This window comes from Choloepus didactylus, chromosome 15 (assembly GCF_015220235.1).
Source record: "Choloepus didactylus isolate mChoDid1 chromosome 15, mChoDid1.pri, whole genome shotgun sequence".
In the NCBI taxonomy this organism is placed as follows: domain Eukaryota; kingdom Metazoa; phylum Chordata; class Mammalia; order Pilosa; family Megalonychidae; genus Choloepus; species Choloepus didactylus.
The window spans coordinates 68,652,034-68,674,473 of record NC_051321.1 but is presented as its reverse complement, the minus strand read 5'-3'; the positions used below and the strand labels follow the sequence as shown (position 1 = coordinate 68,674,473).

The following is a 22,440-nucleotide window of genomic DNA, read 5'->3' as shown; positions in this document are numbered from 1 at the left end:
ATAAAGACCTGACAGATGAGCCAACACAGTAATTGTGTTTGTCAATCAGAACCAGCATCTCTGGGCTTTTTCTGTTAGGGATTGCTAATAAACTAGTATTCTGAGAAATATAGTGTGACTTTGGAAATATTTTCTTGTGTTTTCTAGGTTGAATTGAATATCAATTTTTACATTTAGAAGGACAATCAGATAATGTTAGTTTAAAAAAACCTTCACCTTTATAGTATTTGACTATGTATATTAAGTATGTTTCAAAAATATAACAGCCCCTTTAGCTTAAACAATCATAAAAATCTAACTTTTTTTTTCTTTTCCAGTGACATTACTGGGGGCAAACCTCTGGAAGCAGAGATGGTGGGGATAGAATACATGAATGATGATCCTGGCATGGTGGATGTTCTTTACGCCAAAGTCCACATGAAGGACGGTTCTAACAGGTGTGTTTCTGGAATGCTGCTTTGTTTCCATTGAGTGGTACCCAAAAGCATCCCTGAAACTTCAGTTAGGTTTCTTTTCTTTGGGATCTTATTGGAAAGTATGTTTCAATTCTTTCTTATTTTCTTTCTTTCTTTCTTTTAAACAGTAAGCTAATATCTTGAAAGAGGAATTGGTTTTAGGAAAAACCATCAGACTCAGTGTGATAACTGTTGAGCTCCTTGGATGGTGAATGTTGGTAGCGAGGAAAAGTCACACCCTATGTCTGTTTTCTCTGAAATATCAAGAAGGACACTGGAGTCAAACATATCAAGCTATAACCTCTAGAAAAGTTTCTTCACTCACACTTCAAACTCTCAGTTTCTACATTTCACAGAACCTAGTGTTTCCTTCATGTTTTCCAGGGTAATAAGAGGCAGGTTGGGTGGTATTTTAGTAGTTTCAAAAGTGATACAATGCAGATCTGGTGACTACTAGGATGAAATGGGGGTGAAAACTGTACCAGCTTAATAGGATTATTAGGATTAAATTAAGCTGCATAAAATGCTTATAACAGTGCTTGGCACATATTAAGATCATCAAAATCATACATCAAAAAATGCACAGTATTTTTTATTTTTGTTAATACCACATCTAGATCCATTCTAGGGATTTACAGGCTGCAACCCAGTCTATTTCTGAAACTAGCCTTGATATCCAGAGCCATCTGATGCTAATAAACCATATTTTAGTTGATTCAAGGCCTTTGGTGAGCACAGCAGCCCATCTTGATTTGGGAGTTTGTTTTTGTGTGGTCTTTTCATTTGGGGCAGGATAGAAGAGTTCACACTGAACCAGAAACCCTCTAGAGAAAACCTGAGTCTCCAGGCAGGCCCTCAAATTGATTTGCTTTCTTAAAGTATTTCTTACAAGGTTTGGAATTGATTATCTCAGAGAGTGTGTCAATTCAATTGGAAGTGAATTTTTAGAGACAGGGAAAAAAAATGGTATAGAACTCATCAGTGTTTATTTTTCGTAGACCAGTTTTTTTTTTTACCTAGAACCTGGCCTGCACCTAAAGGTGAAAACCAGGGGCACGTTGTTGTTTAACAGGAGGTCATATATACTAGAATATCCTAAATCATTTCTACCAGGCTAGAACTTGATATCTAATATGGATCATTTGTATTGTAAGTCATAACTGTCTAAATGCCTTCAACATGTTCTAGAACTACTGTGTATAGGTGGATTATTTTTCAACTTCTTGAACAGAAACAATGAATTATCTGAGATAGCAGTTCCCAAACTGTTTAGTCTCAGAATCCCTTTACATTCTTAAAAATTATTGAGGCTCCCAAAGAGCTTTTGTTTACATGGGTTATATTTATCAATATTTACCTTATTAGAAATTAAGTCAGAAATTTAATATTTCTTAATTCATTAAAAAATAATAGTAGTAAAATAATTTCTTATTTATATAAAATATTTTTCATGAAAAAGAACTATCTGCCATACCAAAAAAATTTAGTGAGAAGATAAGCATTGCTTTACATTTTTGTAAATCTTTCTGATGTCTGGCTTAATAGACGACAGCTAGATTCTCATATTTGCTTCTGCATTCAATCTTTTGCAATATGTTGTTTTGATTAAGGTATTTAAGAAAATCTGGCCTCACACAGATGTGTAGCTGGAAAAGCAGGGTACAGTTTGATGCCTATCTTAATTTATGCTAAGGTGCCAGCAGTTTTACCTACCATTGCTTTTTTTTTTTAATGCAATTTTGTTGAGATATATTCATACAACATACAATCCTCCAAAGTATACAATCAGTTGTTCACAGTATCGTCATATAGTTGTGCATTCATCACCACAATCTTTGAACATTTTCATTACTCCAAAAAATAAGATTAAAATTAAAATAAAAAACAACATTCAAAACATCCCATTCCCCTCCTCCCTCCATTGTTCATTTACTTTTTTTAATACAGTTTTATTGAGATATATTCACACGCTACAGTCATCCGCAGTGTACAGTTATTCACAGCACCTTTATACAGTTGAGTGTTCATCACTAGAATCAAGTTTTGAACCTTTTCCTTACTCCAAAATAAAAATAAAAGCAAAAAAGAACACCCAGAACTTTACATCCCCTCCGTCCCACTCTATTCTTTATTGCATTTTTGTCCCCATTTTCCACTCATTTGTCCATACACTGGATAAAGGGATTGTGAGCCACAAGTTTTCACAATCAACACAGCCACACTGTGCAATGTACATAGTTATACAATCATCTTCAAGAATCAGGGTCACCGGATTGCAGTTCGACAGCTTTAGGTATTTCCCTCTAGCCATTCCAACACATTGAAAACTAAAAAGGAACATCTATTTAGTGCATAAAAATGCTCTCCAGAGTGACCTCTCCACTCCTTTTGAAATCTCTCAGCCACTATGTCCTTACTTTGTTTCATCTCTCTTCTCCCTTTTAGTCAAGAAGATTTTCTCAATCCCGCAGTGCTGGGTCCAGGCTCATCCCCTGGAGTCATTTCCCGCATTGCTGGGGGATTCACATTCCTGGGAGTCATGTCCCATGTAGGAGGGAGGTTACCTACCATTGCTTTTACACCATCATTGCAAATGTCATCATGGTGAAAAAAGGCAAATGATGTCATATAGCTATTATAAAATGGTTTTGACCTTGTGGATCTCCTAAAAGTCTTGGGGACGTCCAGATGTCCACTGACCACATTGTGAGAACTACTGATCTAAGTAAGGTTTTAGTGTTAACTTTTAAGAATTGCATAGTTTTCAGGGAAATTGTAACTAACTTGATGAGTACTTCCTCCTGCCTGGCATTGGGCTTAGTATGTATTATCTCCATTTCATCTCCACTGCATTCGTATAAGAATGATACTCTTATGCCCATTTTATAGAGATTCACAGAGCTTGAGTAACTTGGTCAAGGAGTCAATAGGTGGAAAAGCCATACTCTGAATCCTTAGGCCACAATAAAGAGGGCTTTCAGTGTGTGTACTCTTTGTTGAGTAGGATAGATATGCTTCAATTCTTACTCCTGGAATAAAATGGAAAATCCCGACCCACTTTTTTTTACATGGCAAAATTCATATGATGTAAAATTTGCCATTTTGAAGTGTACAATTAAGTGGTTGTGCAATCATCACCCCTACCTAGCTCCAGAACATTTTCATCACTCCTTAAGGAAATCCTGTACCCATTAAGCAGTCATTCCTATTTCCCTCTCTCTGCCCAGCCCCTGGCAACACAAATTTATTGTCTCTGGATTTACCTATTCTGGTTTTCAAGGTTTATCCATGATATAGCATGTATCAGTAGTTTTTTATGATGACTATTGCATTGTATAAATATACCACATTTTATTTATCTGTTCATCAGTGGATGGACATTTAGGTTGTTGCTGCTGTTGAGTATTGTGAATAGTGCTGCTGTGAACATTTGTGTATAAGTTTTTGTTTGAGCACTTGTTTTCAATTTTGGGGGCACACTCACTTTTTCTTTAAAATTCATTTTATTGAGATGTATTCACATACCATGCAGTCATACAAAACAAAGCGTACATTCAGTTGTTAACAGTACCACCAGATAGTTGTGTATTCATCACCGAAATCAATCCCTGATACCTTCATTACCACACACACAAAAATAACAAGAATAATAATTAAAGTGAAAAAAAACAAAGTAAAAAAGAACACTGGGTGCCTTTTGTTTATTTGTTTGTTTGTTTGTTTCCTTCCCCCATTTTTCTACTCATCCATCCATAAACTAGACAAAGGGAAGTGTGGTCCATATGGCTTTCCCAATCCCATTGTCACGCCTCATAAGCTACATTTTTATACAATCGTCTTCAAGATTCATGGGTTCTGGGTTGTAGTTTGACAGTTTCAGGTATTTACTGCTAGCTACTCCAATTCACTAGAACCTAAAAAGGGTTGTCTGTATTGTGCATAGGAGTGCCCACCAGAGTGACCTCTCGGCTCCTTTTGGAATCTCCCTGCCACTGAAGCTTATTTCATTTCCATTCACATCCCCCTTTTGGTCAAGAAGATGTTTTCCATCCCACGATGCCAGGTCTACATTCCTCTCTGGGAGTCATATTCCACGTTGCTGGGAAGATTCATTCCCCTGGGTGTCAGATCCTACGTAGAGGGGAGGGCAGTGATTTCACCTTTCAAGTTGGCTTAGCTAGAGAGAGAGGGCCACATCTGAGCAACAAAGAGGCATTCGGGAGGAGGCTCTTAGGCACAATTATAGGCAGGCCTAGCCTCTCCTTTCCAGCAACAGTCTTCCCAAGGGCAAGTCCTGTGGTAGACAGCTCAACCCATCAGACCACCAGCCCCTATGTCTGTGAGCATGTCAGCAACCATCAAGGTGGGGAAGCCCAATACCCCTGCATTCTCCACCAGCTCCTCAAGGGGGCTCTGCATATTTTTTTCATTTTTTTTTTAAATCAACTATATCAAAAAAAGAAAAAAAAAGGATTAAAAAAACATACAACAGAGGCGGGGCAAGGTGGCGGATTGGTGAGCTGTATGTTTTAGTTACTCCTCCAGGAAAGTAGGTAGAAAGCCAGGAACTGCGTGGACTGGACACCACAGAGCAATCTGACTTTGGGCATACTTCATACAACACTCATGAACACGTTGAACTGCTGAGATCAGTGAAATCTGTAAGTTTTTGCAGCCAGGGGACCCGCGCCCCTCCCTGCCAGGCTCAGTCCCGTGGGAGGAGGGGCCGTCAGCGCTGGGAAGGAGAAGAGAACTGCAGTGGCAGCCCTTATCGGAAACTCATTCTACTGATCCAGACTCCAACCATAGGTAGACTGAGACCAGACACCAGAGAATCTGAGAGCAGCCAGCCCAGCAGAGAGGAGACAGGCATAGCAAAAAACAGCAAAGAAAAACTCCAAAATAAAAGCAGAGGCTTTTTGGAGTTCTGGTGAACATAGAAAGGGGAAGGGCAAAGCTCAGGCCCTGAGGCTCATATGCAAATCCCAAAGAAAAACTGATCTCTCTGCCCCCTGGATCTTTCCTTAATGGCCCTAATTGCTTCTTAGCATTTCAATAACCCATTAGATCTGTGAGGAGGGCTTTTTTTTTTTTTTTTTAACCTTTTTTTTTTCTGTTTCTAAAACAATTACTCTAAGAAGCCCAATACAGAAAGTCTCAAAGACTTGCAATTTGGGCAGGTCACGACAAGAGAAGAACCAAGAGAGCTCTGAGACAAAAGACAATAATCCAGTGGCTGAGAAAATTCACTAAACACTACAACTTCCCAAGAAAAGGGGGGTGTCCGCTCACAGCCATCATCCTGGTGGACAGGAAACACACCTGCCCGTCGCCAGCCCCATAGCCCAGAGCTGCCCCAGACAACCCAGTGTGACGGAAGTGCTTCAGATAACACGCACATACCGTAAAACTGGGCGTGGACATTAGCCTTCCCTGAACCCTCAGCTGGTTGTCCCAGAGTTGGGAAGGTGGATCAGTGTGAATTAACAAAGCCCCATTCAGTCATCATTTCAGCAGACTGGGAGCCTCCCTACACAGCCCAGCAGCCGAGAACCACCCTGGGGGGACGGCACTCACCTGTGACATAGCACAGTCATCCCTCAACAGAGGACCAGGGAGTGCACAGCCTGGAAGAGGGACCCACTCGCAAGTCTCAGGAGCCATACGCCAATACCAAGGACTTGTGGGTCAGTGGCAGAGACAAACTGTGGCAGGACTGAACTGAAGGATTAGACTATTGTAGCAGCTTTAAAACTCCAGGAATACCAGGGAGATTTGATTGTTAGAGCCACCCCCCCTCCCTGACTGCCCAGACACACGCCCCATATAGAGGGCGGGCAACACCAACTACACACACAAGCTTGGTACACCAATTGGACCCCACAAGACTCACTCCCCCACTCACCACAAAGGCAAAGCAGGGGAGAACTGCTTGTGGAGAACAGGTGGCTCGTGGACGCCACCTGCTGGTTAGTTAGAGAAAGTGTACTCCACGAAGCTGTAGATCTGATAAATTAGAGATAAGGACTTCAATTGGTCTACAAATCCTAAAAGAACCCTATCAAGTTCAGCAAATGCCAAGAGGCCAAAAACAACAGAAAATTATAAAGCATATGAAAAAACCAGACGATAGGGATAACCCAAGCCCAAGCACCCAAATCAAAAGATCAGAAGAGACAAAGTACATAGAGAAACTAATCAAAGAACGAAAGGTGAACAATGAGACCATAGTATGGGATACAAAGGATATCAAGAAGACCCTAGAAGAGCATAAAGAAGACATTACAAGACTAAAAAAAAAAATAGATGATCTTATGGAAATTAAAGAAACTGTTGACCAAATTAAAAAGATTCTGGATACTCATAGTACATGACTAGAGGAAGTTGAACAACGAATCAGTGACCTGGAAGATGACAGAATGGAAAATGAAAGCACAAAAGAAAGAATGGGGAAAAAAATCGAAAAAATCGAAATGGACCTCAGGAATATGATAGATAATACAAAACGTCCGAATATAAGACTCATTGGCGTTCCAGAAGGGGAAGAAAAGGGTAAAGGTCTAGGAGGAGTATTCAAAGAAATTGTTGGGGAAAACTTCCCAAATCTTCTAAACACCATAAATACACAAATCATAAATGCCCAGCGAACTCCAAATAGAATAAATCCAAATAGACCCACTCCGAGACATACTCTGATCACACTGTCAAACACGGAAGAGAAGGAGCAAGTTCTGAAAGCAGCAAGAGAAAAGCAATTCACCACATACAAAGGAAACAGCATAAGACTAAGCAGTGACTACTCAGCAGCCACCATGGAGGCGAGAAGGCAGTGGCACGATATATTTAAAATTCTGAGTGAGAAAAATTTCCAGCCAAGAATACTTTATCCAGCAAAGCTCTCCTTCAAATTTGAGGGAGAGCTTAAATTTTTCACAGACAAACAAATGCTGAGAGAATTTGCTAACAAGAGACCTGCCCTACTGGAGATACTAAAGGGAGCCCTACAGACAGAGAAACAAAGAGAGGACAGAGAGACTTGGAGAAAGGTTCAGTACTAAAGAGATTCGGTATGGGTACAATAAAGGATATTAATAGAGGGGAAAAATATGACAAACATAAACCAAAGGATAAGATGGCTGATTCAAGAAATGCCTTCACAGTTACAACGTTGAATGTAAATGGATTAAACTCCCCAATTAAAAGATGTAGATTCGCAGAATGGATTAAAAAAAATGAACTGTCAATATGTTGCGTACAAGAGACTCATCTTAGACACAGGGACACAAAGAAATTGGAAGTGAAAGGATGGAAAAAATATTTCATGCAAGCTACAGCCAAAAGAAAGCAGGTGTAGCAATATTAATCTCAGATAAAATAGACTTTAAATACAGGGATGTTTTGAGAGACAACAAAGGCCACTACATACTAATAAAAGGGGCAATTCAACAAGAAGAAATAACAATCATAGATGTTTATGCACCCAGTTGAGGTGACACAAAATACATGAGAGAAACACTGGCAAAACTAAAGGAAGCAATTGATGTTTCCACAATAATTGTGGGAGACTTCAACACATCACTCTCTCCTATCGATAGATCAACCAGACAGAAGACCAATAAGGAAATTGAAAACCTAAACAATCTGATAAATGAATTAGATTTAACAGACATATACAGGACATTACATTGCAAATCACCAGGATACACATTCTTCTCTAGTGATCACGGAACTTTCTCCAGAATAGATCATAAGCTGGGACATAAAACAAGGCTCAATAAATTTAAAAAGATTGAAATTATTCAAAGCACATTCTCTGACCACAATGGAATACAATTAGAAGTCAATAACCATCAGAGACTTAGAAAATTCACAAATACCTGGAGGTTAAACAACACACTCCTAAACAATCAGTGGGTTAAAGAAGAAATAGCAAGAGAAATTGCTAAATATATAGAGACGAATGAAAATGAGAACACAACATCCCAAAACCTATGGGATGCAGCAAAAGCAGTCCTGAGGGGGAAATTTATAGCACTAAACGCATATGTTAAAAAGGAAGAAAGAGCCAAAATCAAAGAACTAATGGATCAACTGAAGAAGCTAGAAAATGAACAGCAAACCAATCCTAAACCAAGTAGAAGAAAAGAAATAACAAGGATTAAAGCAGAAATAAATGAGATAGAGAACAAAAAAACAATAGAGAGGATAAATATCACCCAATGTTGGTTCTTTGAGAAGATCAACAAGTTTGACAAGCCCCTAGCGAGACTGACAAAATCAAAAAGACAGAAGACCCATATAAACAAAATAATGAATGAAAAAGGTGACATAACTACAGATCCCGAAGAAATTAAAAAAATTATAAGAGGATACTATGAACAACTGTATGGCAACAAACTGGATAATGTAGAGGAAATGGACAATTTCCTGGAAACATATGAACAACCTAGACTAACCAGAGAAGAAATAAAAGACCTCAACCAACCCATCACAAGCAAAGAGATCCAATCAGTCATCAAAAAGCTTCCTGCAAATAAATGCCCAGGGCCAGATGGCTTCACAGGGGAATTCTACCAAACTTTCCAGAAAGAACTGACACCAATCTTACTCAAACTCTTTCAAAACATTGAAGAAAATGGAACACTACCTAAGTCATTTTATGAAGCTATCATCAATCTAATACCAAAACCAGGCAAAGATGCTACAAGAAAGGAAAACTACCGGCCAATCTCCCTAATGAATATAGATGCAAAAATCCTCAACAAAATACTTGCAAATCGAATCCAAAGACACATTAAAAAAATCATACACCATGACCAAGTGGGTTTCATTCCAGGCATGCAAGAATGGTTCAACATAAGAAAATCAATCAATGTATTACAACACATTAACAAGTCAAAAGGGAAAAATCAATTGATCATCTCAATAGATGCTGAAAAAGCATTTGACAAAATCCAACATCCCTTTTTGATAAAAACACTTCAAAAGGTAGGAATTGAAGGAAACTTCCTCAGTATGATAAAGAGCATATATGAAAAACCCACAGCCAGCATAGTACTCAATGGTGAGAGACTGAAAGGCTTCCCTCTAAGATCAGGAACAAGACAAGGATGCCCGCTATCACCATTGTTATTCAACGTTGTGCTGGAAGTGGTAGCCAGGGCAATCCAGCAAGACAAAGAAATAAAAGGCATCCAAATTGGAAAAGAAGAAGTAAAACTATCATTGTTTGCAGATGATATGATCTTATATCTGGAAAACCCTGAGAAATCGATGATACAGCTACTAGAGCTAATAAATTTAGCAAAGTAGTGGGATACAAGATTAATGCACATAAGTCAGTAATGTTTCTATATGCTAGAAATGAACAAACTGAAGAGACACTCAAGAAAAAGATATCATTTTCAATAGCAACTAAAAAAAATCAAGTACCTAGGAATAAATTTAACCAAAGATATAAAAGACCTATACAAAGAAAACTACATAACTCTATTAAAAGAAATAGAAGGGGACCTTAAAAGATGGAAAAATATTCCATGTTCATGGATAGGAAGGCTAAATGTCATTAAGATGTCAATTCTACCCAAACTCATCTACAGATTCAATGCAATCCCAATCAAAATTCCAACAACCTACTTTGCAGGCTTGGGAAAGCTAGTCATCAAATTTATTTGGAAAGGGAAGATGCCTCGAATTGCTAAAGACACTCTGAAAAACAAAAACGAAGTTGGAGGACTTACACTCCCTGACTTTGAAGCTTATTATAAAGCCACAGTTGCCAAAACAGCATGTTACTGGCACAAAGATAGACATATAGATCAATGGAATCAATTGAGAATTCGGAGATAGACCCCCAGATCTATGGCTGACTGATCTTTGATAAGGCCCCCAAAGTCACTGAACTGGGTCATAACGGTCTTTTCAACAAGCGGGGCTGGGAGAGTTGGATATCCATGTCCAAAAGAATGAAAGAGGACCCCTACCTCACACCCTACACAAAAATTAACTCAAAATGGACGAAAGATCTCAATATGAAAGAAAGTACTATAAAACTCCTAGAAGATAATGTGGGAAAACATCTTCAAGACCTTGTATTAGGCGGCCACTTCATAGACTTTACACCCAAAGCACAAGCAACAAAAGAAAAAATAGATAAATGGGAACTCCTCAAACTTAGAAGTTTCTGTACCTCAAAGGAATTTCTCAAAAAGGTAAAGAGGCAGCCAACTCAATGGGAAAAAATTTTTGGAAACCATGTATCTGACAAAAGACTGATTATCTTGCATATATAAAGAAATCCTACAACTCAATGATGATAGTACAGACAGCCCAATTATAAAATGGGCAAAAGATATGAAAAGACAGTTTTCTGAAAAGGAGATATAAATGGCCAAGAAACACATGAAAAAATGTTCAGCTTCACTAGCTATTAGAGAGATGCAAATTAAGACCACAATGAGATACCATCTCACACCGATTACAATGGCTGCCATTAAACAAACAGGAAACTACCTATGCTGGAGGGGATGTGGAGAAATTGGAACTCTTATTCATTGTTGGTGGGACTGTATAATGGTTCAGCCACTCCGGAAGTCAGTCTGGCAGTTCCTTAGAAAACTAGATACAGAGTTACCATTCGACCCAGTGATTGCACTTCTCGGTATATACCTGGAAGATCGGAAAGCAGTTACACGAACAGATATCTGCACGGCAATGTTCATAGCAGCATTATTCACAATTGCCAAGAGATGGAAACAACTCAAATGTCCTTCAGCAGAGGAGTGGATAAATAAAATGTGGTATATACACATGATGGAATACTACGCGGCAGTAAGAAGGAACGATGTCATGAAACATATGACAACATGGATGAACCTTGAAGACATAATGCTGAGCTAAATAAGCCAGGCACAAAAAGATAAATATATGCTACCACTAATGTGAACTTTGAAAAATGTAAAACAAATGGTTTATAATGTAGAATGTAGGGGAACTAGTGATAGAGAGCAATTAAGGAAGGGGGAACAATAATCCAAGAAGAACAGATAAGCTATCATGGGTAAATTTAACGTTCTGGGAATGCCCAGGAATGACTATGGTCTGTTAATTTCTGATGGATATAGCAGGAACAAGTTCACAGAAATGTTGCTATATTAGGTAACTTTCTTGGGGTAGAGTAGGAACATGTTGGAAGTAAAGTAGTTATCTTAGGTTAGTTGTCTTTTTCTTACTCCCTTGTTATGTTCTCTTTGAAATGTTCTTTTATTGTATTTTTTTTAATTATTTTTTTTATTGTTTTATTTTTCATACAGTTGATTAAAAGAAAAAAACAACAAGGAAAAAAATATGTAGAGCCCCCTTAAGGAGCCTGTGGAGAATGCAGGGGTATTGGCCTACCCCACCTCGATGGTTACTAACACGACCACAGAGATAGGGGACTGGTGGTTTGATGGGTTGAGCCCTCTACCACAGGATTTACCCTTGGGAGGACTGTTGCTGCAAAGGAGAGGCTAGGCCTGCCTATAATTGTGCCTAAGAGCCTCCTCCCAAATGCCTCTTTGTTGCTCAGATGTGGCCCTCTCTCTCCAGCTAAGCCAACTTGAAAGGTGAAATCACTGCCCTCCCTGCTACGTGGGATCAAACACCCAAGGGAGTGAATCTCCCTGACAATGTGGAATATGACTCCCGGGGAGGAATCTAGACCCGGCATCGTGGGATGGAGAACATCTTCTTGACCAAAAGGGGGATGTGAGAGGAAATGAAATAAGCTTCAGTGGCAGAGAGATTCCAAAAGGAGCCAAGAGGTCACTCTGGTGGGCACTCTTATGCACAATTTAGACAACCCTTTTTAGGTTCTAAAGAATTGGGGTAGCTGGTGGTAGATACCTGAAACTATCAAACTACAACCCAGAACCCATGAATCTTGAAGACAATTGTATAAAAATGTAGCTTATGAGAGGTGACAATGGGATTGGGAAAGCCACAAGGACCACACTCCCCTTTGTCTAGTTTACGGATGGATGACTAGAAAAATAGGGGAAGGAAACAAAAAAACAAACCAACAGACAAAGGCACCCAGTGTTCTTTTTTACTTTAATTGCTCTTTTTCACTTTAATTATTATTCTTGTTATTTTTGTGTGTGTGCTAATGAAGGTGTCATTGATTGATTTAGGTGATGAATGTACAACTATGTAATGGTACTGTGAACAATCGAATGTATGATTTATTTTGTATGACTACATGGTATGTGAATATATATCAATAAAATGAAGATTAAAAAAAAAACATACAATAAAAAAACATTTCAAACAGACCATAACAAGGGAATAAAAAAAGACAACTAACCTAAGATAACTACTTTACTTCCAACATGTTCCTCCTCTACCCCAAGAAAATAACCTAATATAGCAACATTTCTGTGAACTTGTTCCTACCATACCCATCAGAAATTAACAGACCATAGTCATTCTTGGGCATTCCCAGAATGTTGAATTTACCCACAATAGCTTATCTGTTCTTATTGGGTTATCATTCCCCCTTCCTTAATTCCTCTCTATCACTAGTTCCCTTACATTCTACATTATAAACCATTTGTTTTACATTTTTCAAAGTTCACATTAGTGGTAGCATATAATATTTATCTTTTTGTGCCTGGCTTATTTAGCTCAGCATTATGTCTTCAAGGTTCATCCATGTTGTCATATGTTTCACGGCATTGTTCCTTCTTACAGCCGCGTACTATCCATCGTGTGTATATACTACATTTTATTTATCCACTCCTCTGTTGAAGGACATTTGGGTTGTTTCCATCTCTTGGCAATTGTGAATAATGCTGCTGTGAACATTGACATGCAGATACCTGTTCGTGTCACTGCTTTCAGATCTTCTGGGTATATACCGAGAAGTGCAATCACACTCACTTTTTAAGTACAAAGTCATGAATTTTTAGTTTCTTTGATTAATCTTGTAATTTTATAGGGCATCTTGGCCACTTAGGCTGACCTTTGTTAATTTGTTTCCATGTCCTCTGTGATGGGACATATTTAATTTTTGCTGGTGCTAGTCTAAACCTTACTGTTATAAAACTGAAATCTATGCTAGCCTGTAGACATGCAGTTAACGTGAAGCTGTATGGAAGATTTACATGGGATTACAATGCTTCAGCAAATGAAATAGTGAATTTTTTGTGGTCTAATGCTTAATGCCTGGACTCCACAGTTTCAATTTACCCCATTCTTGATGGCTCCCAAAGGGAAAAAGACTTGTCACTGGGAAAGGATGATAAAATTAATACCTTGAGTGTTGTTATTGGATGTATTTACTCTTTGCTTTAATTCTTAGACCCTTAGTTCTGTAGAAATTCTTCAGGTATAGAGGAAAATAGGTTTTTGGGATGGGAAGAAAACAAGGGCTATAGATGCTAGATGTCTTTGAAGACAGTGCTTGGATATAATTTGTACCTACACTAATGGAAGGGTAAAGGTTCAGAAAATGAACACACCCTTTATGTTCCCACAGATCCAGCCTTTGTAAAGATTGTACGCTTCCTGTTGTCAAGGCTTCATAAGTAAAAAGGTGTTGTGGAATCTTCACTGAATCCTCTAATGTGCATCAACCAAGAACATTTTGGAGTAATCCCCATCTCTCTTAAGTGCTCTGTTTTTCTCCCTTTTATTGCCCATTCCTCTTCCATAAGAAGAGGCATGTTTATGTTATTTCGAAATCTACAGCGTCTAAGAGAGTTGTTTCCCTCTTACTGAATTCCATTTTAAAACTATTTGAATGCCTCCTTTGTGCACGTTATTTTTCAAGTTTGTACAAATTGACACAGAGTTAACTAAGACATGGCCCTGTTTTTAAGGACCACTCAATCGTTTGTGTTTCTGTATGTGAAGAGACGCTGTGCAAATGCAACACTGAAAAATAAATATATAATTGCAAAGTGTGATAAAGACTAAACAGGGAAAAATGGTGCTCTATGGAAGAGAGAAAATAATATAGCAATTTAGATTAGGGGATGCTGGGGTTAGGGAAAGCCTCTCTAAGGAACTGATATTTGAAATGAAATCTAAAGGAGTGGGAATTTGCCAGGCAAAGAGTAGTGGGAAGGCTGTTCTAGACAAAAGGAAAAGCAAAGCCCTGAGGCCAGAAAACGTCTAACAAATATTAGAAATGGATGGGTCATAGTGACAGACAGGTAGAGTGATACAAGATGGCCATGCGAAGAAATTAGAGGGACTTGGATTGAGGCAGTAGCAACAGATGAGAGAAGAATGATTCTGTACAAGAGGAATAAATGAAAAGACATCTATACCTAGATAAATCATAATGGAACTGCAGAACACTAAAGACAAAGAGAATATCTTTTTTTTAATTCAATTTTATTGAGATATATTCACATACCATGCAGTCAAACAAAGCATACATTCAGTTGTTCACAGCATCATTATATAGTTGTGCGTTCATCACCAAAATTAATTTTTGAACATTTTCATTACCACACACACAAAAATAGTAAGAGTAAAATTAAAGTGAATAAGAACAATTAAAGTAAAAAAAGAACACTGGGTGCCATTTTTTTTTTTTTCTTTTTTTTTGCCCCCATTTTTCTACTCATCCATCCATACACTGGACAAAGGGGAGTGTGGTCCATATGGCTTTCCCAATCCCATTGTCACCCCTCATAAGCTACATTTTTATATAATTGTCTTCAAGATTCATGGGTTCTGGGTTGTAGTTTGATAGTTTCAGGTATTTACTGCTAGCTACTCCAATTCATTACAACCTAAAAAGGGTTGCCTATATTGTGCATAGGAGTGCCCACCAGAGTGACCTCTCAGCTCCTTTTCGAATCTCTCTGCCACTGAAGCTTATTTCATTTCCTTTCACATCCCCCTTTTGGTCAAGAAGATGTTCTCCGTCCCACGATGCCGGGTCTACATTCCTCTCTGGGAGTCATATTCCACGTTGCTGGGAAGATTCACTCCCCTGGGTGTCAGATTCCATGTAGGGGAGAGGGCAGTGATTTCACCTGCCAAGTTGGCTTAGCTGGAGAGAGAGGGCCACATCTGAGCAACAAAGAGGCATTCGGGAGGAGGCTCTTAGGTTCAATTATAGGCAGGCCTAGCCTCTCCTTTGCAGCAACAGTCTTGCCAAGGGCGAAAGAGAATATCTTAAAAGAAGCCACCTACAAAGGTTGACAATTATGACAGCACACTTCTCAGTAGCAACAACAGATGCTAGAAGACAGCAGAATAATATTTTCTAAATGTTGAGAGAAAACAACTGTCGACCTGAAATTAGGTACTCAGAAAAATACATCTTTCAAGAACCAAGTTAAAGACTTTTTTAAAAAAATTCAATTTTATTGAGATGTATTCACATACCATACAATTGTCCGTGGTGTACAATCAACTATTCACAGTACTATCATATAGTTGTGCATTCATCACCCCAATCTATTTTTGAACATTTTCCTTATACCAGAAAAAGTAAAAATAAGAATAAAAAATAAAAGTAAAAAAGAACACCCAAATCATGCTCTCCCTCCCCATTTTTCATTTAGTTTTTGTCCCCATTTTTCTACTCATCCGTCTATACCGGATAAAGGGAGTATGATCCACAAGGCTTTCACAATCACACTGTCACCCCTTGTAAGCTACATTGTTATATAGTCGAAAGACTTTGATAGGTGAACAAAAACTGAGATAATTTATCACTATGAGATATCCTCAGTAAAGGAACTTCTAAAGAACATCTTTCAGTAAAAAGAAAAATGAGTCCAGAAGGCTTCAGGTGCCAGAAGAATGGTCTAGATGCAGGAAGGAATGGTGAATAAATAAAATGACAAGTATGATCTGTATCAAGTAATTATTTTTTATTTAGGGGGAGTTTAAAAGATGGTAGAACTAAAATATCAGCATGTAAGTTGGGACCAAGGGAGTTTTGGAGGTGAAATGTTCCAGGGTTGTTTTTTTTTTTTAAATCATTTCATGGAGGAGATGTCAAGATATTATTTAATTTTAGACTTTGCTAAGCTAAATATACATAGTAAAATTTTAAAGGTAATTATAGAAATAGTGGATAAATTACAAACAAGTAGAAAAAAGGAAAAGGGAGCAGGCACAAAATTAGTCTAGAAAAGGGGCAAGCTTAGAAAAAGTGGGAAGAATAGAAATAAAATTATAAAATGATAGCAGGAAGTCCAGGTATATAATAATATATGTTAATGGAATATGCTCACAAGTTAAGAGAGTATAAGGTTAGACATAAACAAAATTCAGTTATATAATTCAGTTATATATGCTTTGCAAGAGACACATCTATAAGCTAAAGTTGAAATAATAGAAAGGAAAAATACATACTAGGCAAATAGCAAAAGGAAATTGACGTAACAGAATGAATATCAGATACACAGAAAAATGCCTTATTAGCAACAGAGGGGTTATATATACTGATAAAAGGTTCAGCTTACCAGGAAGATGTAACAATTCTATTATTGTATGAGTCTTGTCTTAGTTTGCAGTTGGTTGGCTTAAACAACAGGAATTTATTCCCTCACAGTTTTGGAGGCTAGAAGTACAAAATCAAGGTCACGGCAGGCTGTGCTTTCTCCAAAGTTGGTAGCATTCCGGTGGTGCTCTCTGGCGATCATAACTCAGTCTCTGCCTCCTTCACATGGTGATCTGTCTCCTGTCTCGTCCTCACTCCTACTACATGTCCAAATTTCCTTTATTTATAAGGACTCAAGGTATATTGAGTTATGGCCCACTCTGATTCAGTTTAGTTTCATAGGATCTTCAAATGAGTTTACATACACAGGACCAGGGGTTAGGATTTGAACGTGTCTTTGTAGGGGACATGATTCAATCTATAACACATCTGAGAGAGTGGCCTCTAAGTAGATTAAGCAAAAGTATAATTAATTTTTTACAAGTCTTTAAAAAAATTGTTTTTTTTAGAGCAGTTGTAGGTTTACTGAAAAATCATGCAGAAAGTAGAGTTCCCATATACCCTTCCTACCCCACACAGTTCTTCCCGTTACTAACATTTTGCATTAGTGAGGTACATTTGTTACAGTTGATGAACCAATATTGTTATATTACTAATTAAAGTCCATGGTTTACATTAGGGTTTACTCTTTGTGTTGTACAGTTCTATGGAATAATATTTTGCATTGTGGTGACATAAATGCAACATAAAATTTCCCATTTTAACCACTTTCAAGTATACAGTCCAGTGGTGTTAATTACATTCACAGTGTTATGGTATCATCACCACCATCCATTATCAAAGTTTTTCTATCACCCCAAACAGAAACTGTAACCATTAAGCATTAACTCCCCATTCCCCAACTCCTATCATACCCTATAATTAATTTTTTATTAGGGAGAAATTGAGAAACCCATCAGTGTAGGAGATTGCAATATATCTCTTAATTATAGATAGGTCAAGCAGATATAAAATCACTAAAGATATAAAATTTTATGTTAAAATTTATGGGGTATGGTGAAAATGATATTAAAGGGAAATTTATAGCCTTGAATGCATATATTAGAAAAAAAATTAATTAGGTGAGTATCTAATTGAAGAAATCAGAAAATGATGACAGAATAAGCCCTAAGAAGTAGAAGGAAGGAGAATATAGAAGTAGGAGCATAAATCAATGCAATAGAAAAAACAAATAGGCAATTAGAGAGAACCAATACATCTGATGTTTGATTATTTTGAAAAAATTAATAAAGGATAAAAATCTGTGGAAAGATTGATTAAGGGAAAAAACAGAAAAGGTACAAACAGTATCAGGAATTAAAAACATAACAGTAATTTAAAAAGTAATAAGAGAATACTATGAACAACTCCATGCAAAAGTTTAACAAAATGAAAAGTCCTAGAAAAATATATCTTATCAAAAAGACTCAAGAAGAAATAGATAATGGTTCTATAAATTTTAAAGAAAATGAGGCAGTAGTTTAAAAACCTCCCCACAAAGAAAACACCAGGCTCAGATGGTTTTTGCAAATGAATAATATTGAGTTTCGTGGAATAGATCATTCCAACCTTATACAGAATCTTCCAGGGCATAGAAAAATAGGAACTGCTTTTTCAGTTCATTCTTTGAGTCCATTATAACCTTCGTATTTAAATTAAATAAAGATAAAAAAGGAAAAGTATAGGTCAATCTCACTTGTGAACATAGATACAAAAGTCCAAAACAAAATGTTGGAAAACTAAATACAGTGGCATAAACAACAACAAGAACAACAACAACAACAAAAAAAAAAAGCCACCAAAAACAGCACCCGTGACCAAATTGGGTTTACCTCAGGAATTCAAGGTGGTTTAACATTAGAAAATACCAAATTAAAGATCAAAGCAGGAACACATATAATATCTCAATTGACGCAGAAAAATATTTGATTAAACTTAACATGTATTCATAAGTAAACAGATAACTCTTGGCAAGCTAGGAATAGAGGGGAACTTCCTCATTCTGAAAAAGGGTATCTTCATTAAAATCTATAGGAAACACCATTGTTGATGTGAAGAAGTTAGCTGTAATCCCTTTAAACTCAGGGACAATACAAAGATACATACTATCACCACTTTTGTTCAAAGTCTTACCTAGTCAGTAAGGTAAGAAGAAATTAAAGGCACAAGAATTGGAAAGGAGAGAAAAAACAGTTTTTTAATTACAGATGATATGCTTTTCTCAATAGAGAACTGTAAAGACTCTGTAGATGAGTTATTAGAGATAGAGTTTAACAAGATGATTGGCTATACTAAAATCACCTGCTTTTCTATACTTTTAACAGAACAACATTTTTAAAAAGACACCATACATGTACAGTAGCAACAAAACTATAAGGTACTTAGTAATAAACATAACAAATTATGTGCAAGACCTTTTTGCAAAAAAATTATACAAAGGCTGCAGTGTTCAAGGATAGAATTTCATAAAGATGTCACTTCTTTCCAGATAGACCTGTGTAGAGTTAATGCAATTATATGCTACCTATGTAATTGAAATGAAGAGCCAGGAATGGGAGGGTAGTCCAGGTAAGAGGCAAAGGCCTAAATTAGAGCAGGAGCAATGTAAATCAATACATGGATGAAAAAATAGTAAAATCTGCTTGACTGGGCAATTTTCTGAAAGTGGAAGGTAGGAGTCAGATGAATATGATCATGACTAAGCTGGTTTACCTCAGGAATGCAAAGATGAATTAAGACCAGGAAATCTAATAATCTGCTACTCAAAAGGTCAATTTAAAAATAATATCTAAGAGCCTGTGGAGAATGCAGGGGTATTCGCCTACCCCACCTCCATGGTTGCTAACATGACCACAGACATAGGGGACTGGTGGTTTGATGGGTTGAGCCCTCTACCATAAGTTTTACCCTTGGGAAGACGGTTGCTGCAAAGGAGAGGCTAGGCCTCCCTATATTTGTGCCTAAGAGTCTCCTCCTGAATGCCTCTTTGTTGCTCAGATGTGGCCCTCTCTCTCTGGCTAAGCCAACTTGAAAGGTGAAATCACTGCCCTCCCCCCTACGTGGGATCAGACACCCAGGGGAGTGAATCTCCCTGGCAACGTAGAATATGACTCCCGGGGAGGAATGTAGACCTGGCATCGTGGGACGGAGAACATCTTCTTGACCAAAAGGGGGATGTGAAAGGAAATGAAATAAGCTTCAGTGGCAGAGAGATTCCAAAACGAGCCGAGAGGTCACTCTGGTGGGCACTCTTACGCACCATATAGACAACCCTTTTTAGGTTCTAAAGAATTGGGGTAGCTGGTGGTGGATACCTGAAACTATCAAACTACAACCCAGAACCCATGAATCTCGAAGACAGTTGTATTAAAATGTAGCTTATGAGGGGTGACAATGGGATTGGGAAAGCCATAAGGACCACACTCCACTTTGTCTAGTTTATGGATGGGTGAGTAGAAAAATAGGGGAAGGAAACAAACAGACAAAGGTACCCAGTGTTCTTTTTTAATTCAATTGCTCTTTTTCACTCTAATTATTATTCTTGTTATTTTTGTGTGTGTGCTAATGAAGGTGTCAGGGATTGATTTAGGTGATGAATGTACAACTATGTAATGGTACTGTAAACAATTGAAAGTACGATGTTTTGTATGACTGCGTGGTATGTGAATGTATCTCAATAAAATGATTAAAAAAAAAAGGGAAAAAAATAATATCTAAATAGATTAAGTACTGGGTGGAATAGTGTCACCCCAAAATTCATGTCTATTTACAACCTCAGAGTGTGACTGTATTTGGAATTAGGGTCTTTATAGCTGTAATTAGTTAAGATGAGGTCATACTGGATAAGGGTTGGCCCTAAATCCAATGACTGGTATCTATTAGAGAACAGAGAGGGAGATTCAGACAGACACAGAGAGACACCTGGGAGGAAGGCCATGTGACATTGGAGACAGAGATTGAAATGATACAGCTATAAGCGAAAGAATGCTGGGAGCCACCAAAAGGTAAGAAAGTGGCAAGGAAGGATTTTTCCCTAGAGCCTTCAAGGGGAGCATGACCCTGCCAACACCTTAATTTCGAACTTCAAGCCTTCAGAACTGTTAGAGGCAGTTGTTTTAAGCCACACAGTTTGTGGTAATTTGTTACAGCAATCTTAGGAAATAATACAGATTTTTAAAAGGCTGTTGATAAAATTCAGCCCATTTTTTAATTAAAAACTTTCAGAAAACTAGAAATAGAAAGATGATATTTCCTAATATGATATCTATTTTAAAGCACCTATCAGCAATCATTTTGAATGGTAATATACTGGATTTATTCCCATGACAGTCAGAAATAAAACTAGGCTGCCTACAATTGTCATTAATACTAAACACATTGTTCTGAAAATTCTGGCTAATACCTAAGCTATAAAACAGAGACAGTTGAAAGGCAAAAAACTGTCATTGCACAGTTTACTAAAACCACTTAAAAACTTTTAAATTGATGAGAGATCAGTAAAAGTGCTAACAAGTGGCTGGACAAAAGATAAAAACCCAAAAATGAAAAACTTAGTACTTACAAAGCACCAGGCACCATAAGGGATATAAAAATGGGTAAAATAGCCCTTACCTTAAAGAGCTTAAAATCTATTAAAAGAAAGTAGAAGATAACTAAATAGATGTTTGATAAGTGACTTGAGAATGTCACTGCTGGTACAAGTATAAATTAGTACAAGTTTTCCTGAAAGCAAGTTGGCAGTTTATACCAAGTTTTGTTTTCTGTTTCTTTACTTGGCAATTCTCTCTCTAGAAATATATCCAAAGGAATTAATCAGAATGTAGACCAATATTTGCAGGTGAAGATATCTGTTATAGTATTGTGTATAACAGTAAACATTAGAAACATTCTGAATAATCATCAAAATGTGATTGGTGGGAAATAAGCTATAGAATATCTGTAGAACAGAGAATACTATGGAGTGACTAAAAATTATGTCTTGGAAGAATAATAAAGTGGAAAATATCCATAATAGTGTATTATATGATAAAAGCAGGTTATGAAACACTTTGTAAATATATATGTACTTTTCCCCCCTCAAAAATGGGAATTGACATAGAGCCAGAAAGTAGATTACAGAGTACAGGGGGCTGGGGGAATGCGTGGGATGGGGAATGGGGAATTAATGCTTAATGGGTCCCGAGTTTCTGTTTGGGGTGATGGAAAAGTTTTGGTAATGTATGACGGTGATGGTAGGATGACATTGTAAATGTAATTAATGCTACTGTATTGTATACTTGAAAGTGGTTAAAATAGGAAATTTTTAGTCCTACACATATTAACACAATAAAAATTTATGTATATATATGACAGTGTCTTGCTCTGAAGGAAAAAAAAGGGAATTGAAAGCAAAGGAGAAATAAGTTAGTCAATCCAGATACATAAAAATCATTTTAGTAGTTATCTGTGGATAGCAAGTAATTTTTTTTCTTTTAGCTTATCTGTTTTTTGTTT

The 22,440-nt window shown here is 37.3% G+C and overlaps 1 protein-coding gene across 9 annotated transcripts in view; it reads left to right on the top strand.

Moving 5' to 3' along the window:
- The window catches only part of ASCC1 (activating signal cointegrator 1 complex subunit 1), a 147,117-nt gene that overhangs the window by 86,113 nt on the left and 38,564 nt on the right, over positions 1 to 22,440 (top strand). For all 9 annotated transcript variants that reach the window (XM_037804236.1, XM_037804241.1, XM_037804240.1 and 6 more), the window contains exon 7: positions 318 to 437. In XM_037804236.1, coding sequence (XP_037660164.1) covers positions 318 to 437 — 120 coding nt within the window. The remainder of the gene's footprint in view (positions 1 to 317; positions 438 to 22,440) is intronic.